The 2,479-nt window shown below is 35.8% G+C and overlaps 1 protein-coding gene across 1 annotated transcript in view; it reads right to left on the bottom strand.

Annotated features, from left to right (window-relative positions):
* LOC104161377 (titin-like) overlaps positions 1-937 on the bottom strand; it is a gene marked incomplete at its 3' end in the record, with an annotated part of 82,597 nt that extends 81,660 nt beyond the window's left edge. Inside the window, exon 1 of the mRNA XM_009699791.1 lies at positions 847-937. Within this exon, the coding sequence (XP_009698093.1) occupies positions 847-937 (91 nt within the window). The remainder of the gene's footprint in view (positions 1-846) is intronic.
* Between the last annotated feature and the right edge of the window lie 1,542 nt (positions 938-2,479).

The raw sequence follows: 2,479 nt of genomic DNA, 5'->3' as shown, positions 1-2,479 counted from the left end.
CAGCAGGAACACGTGTCATTTCTCCTTAGTCACTGCTGAGGTCACAGGCACTCTTAGAACAGGGTGTTGGTTGTCTGGTAAAGTTATCTTTGGGGGTTGCATGGGTTTTGCACAAAGTAGGGTGTTTTAATAGTGTGTGGACAAGCAAAATGAAGTATCCTTTAAAATTATGAAGCATCTTTAAATTGCATCAACAACTTAAATTATATTAATCCAGCCTTCTATTACCATCATGATCATACACATCTACTATCTAGCAAATTAGGGTTTTCTACCCTTTTTAGTGGCCACATGGACATAGATTTTGTGCTTTCAAGTCCCCTGCCAGAACTCTGGAGTTAAATAAACTGAAGGGCACAGAAGGTAGAAATACAGTTTAGCCAGAATAAGATTTAGCACTAGGTAAATGAAGAACTGACATATGCCTTGCCTTTTGCACCTTGACTCCTCATTCTGTCTAATCATCATCCAAACAAGGTTTCTCTCTCTGCACCCATATGAAGTTCCCTTACTAGAACAGTATGTATTTTTATGTATATACTTTTAATGCTATTTCCCCCCAGTTTTGATGAGTCTAACATACATAAGATTTAGACACCAGAATGATTGACTATTGTCTGGGAAGCCTTGTAACTTTATGCAGTATGTTTGTGGATCTCTGACAGCACCTCACAGTGCTGATCAGTACTGTATGATGTGGACATATATTCACATTTCAGCACTGATCTTTACCCATTCAGATCAGATTATGATCTACGAAAAGTGTTATCATATATCTTAGCACAAACATTACCAAAAATAGTAACAAAAAATAATCAACCTTGCAAGAACGAATCAAAATCTTACCACTAATATGAGCCTCAAAGGTTGCGGCACTACCCTCCAGTGCCACAACACTTTGTAATGGCTGTGTAAATGTTGGTGCTTTTGTCGTCATCTTTACAGGCACTCTGAAAGCAACAAAAACATAATTAGATATTTAGATAATTAGATATCAATGGTGAAATTGTTATTATAAGCACATCCTAGCTTTTAGGACTGTTTGTAAATATTTTCATAAAAATTTACTCTTCTCAGTTTTAAATCACATTGACCTGGTGAAACGTGACGACTGTAGGTTTTGACAAAGTTATATAGCAAATTACTCTTAGGGCACACATGGCTGAGTTGGACATGAAACTATATTTAGTGAAGCTGTGATTTGGCATTACAAGTATGCAGCAGGAGACAAAAGTTTTGCTTGACTCATTGCATGACCTTGTGCAGGGCGTCTAGCCTCTATTTGTCCATTAACCTCCTTCGCCCAAAGAGAAAATAATCTCCGTGTAAAAGTTTTTTTGAATGATTTGAAAATCTTTTGTTAGTGCAGAACATTTTCATTCTCCAATGGGAAAACAACTAGGTCACCAAGTAGCAACTGAAAAAAAATGTGAAGATCTACAATCTATTTACATTTTAATAATTAAAAATATGCCAAGAGGATCTCTTTTAAAAGCAATCTGTAAGTAGTGAGTAATTTCATTTTACACAGAAGCATATTGGCATTAAAGATGCAGATAAAATTCTACTGTTTCTTAGAGAGTATCTCAGTGGAATTTTGAATATGGGAAGACAGCCACATTTGAAATGTGAGCTAGGATATAAGGTAGCCACTGACACTGATGGTTTGAACAACTGCAGATCCATGTGAAATCTGAAAGAAAAATAGTTTGCTTTCCCTTCCTATGCCACAAGATCCTACTTTGATATAGCACACTGCCACTAGAAATGCTTCTGTATCAGGAGTATTTTATATTTCCATGAACATATTTGTTTACTGATGTTGAACTGTGCAGATTTTTAAAATGTAGCCAGTATCTTCTTAATAGTATCATCCATCTATTACAATTTTTCTCATTAAAAAAATTCCTCCGAGGGCATATCATGTCTTACTAAACAAGGGTTAACCCCATTATCTTTTCAAGTCAATCTCACTCACACATTTACTGTTGTTCGGATTTTGTGCCTGATTTTGTGACAGTCCCAGGCTTAACTTAATGAGAAAGTAAGGTTTCTTTCACTATGAGACAAATTTATGCTACCTTTCAAAGGGGTGAAAATTCTTCATGACCTGAATTCCTTCACTAAAATCAGTGCCTGATGGCTACATACAATAAGTGCATAAGGGCAGAACTGGGTATTGTTTTGGGATTTTGAGCTGCTTTTTATTGCCTTTACTGGTTATCTGGATGTATGCTCCAGCTTGACAGAGGAACAGCCTTTGATAAAAGATTTTCAGCTTTGAGGGTGGAGGGAAATGAGCTCAAATTAGAAAGAAATTACCAACATTTTATCCTAACACAACACTAGTTTTCCAAAAGGAAGATGAAGACAAATATCTATCACATGTATTTCACCAAGATCTACGTCAGTTATAACTATGTTTTGAAGCTCAGCTAAAATATGTGGAAATAATCTTGCAATATACTTAAACATTATG

This window comes from Cariama cristata, unplaced genomic scaffold (assembly GCF_000690535.1).
Source record: "Cariama cristata isolate BGI_N322 unplaced genomic scaffold, ASM69053v1 scaffold40474, whole genome shotgun sequence".
Classification (NCBI taxonomy): domain Eukaryota; kingdom Metazoa; phylum Chordata; class Aves; order Cariamiformes; family Cariamidae; genus Cariama; species Cariama cristata.
Note: the sequence above shows the minus strand (reverse complement) of the source record. Positions and strands in the feature narration are given on the sequence as shown.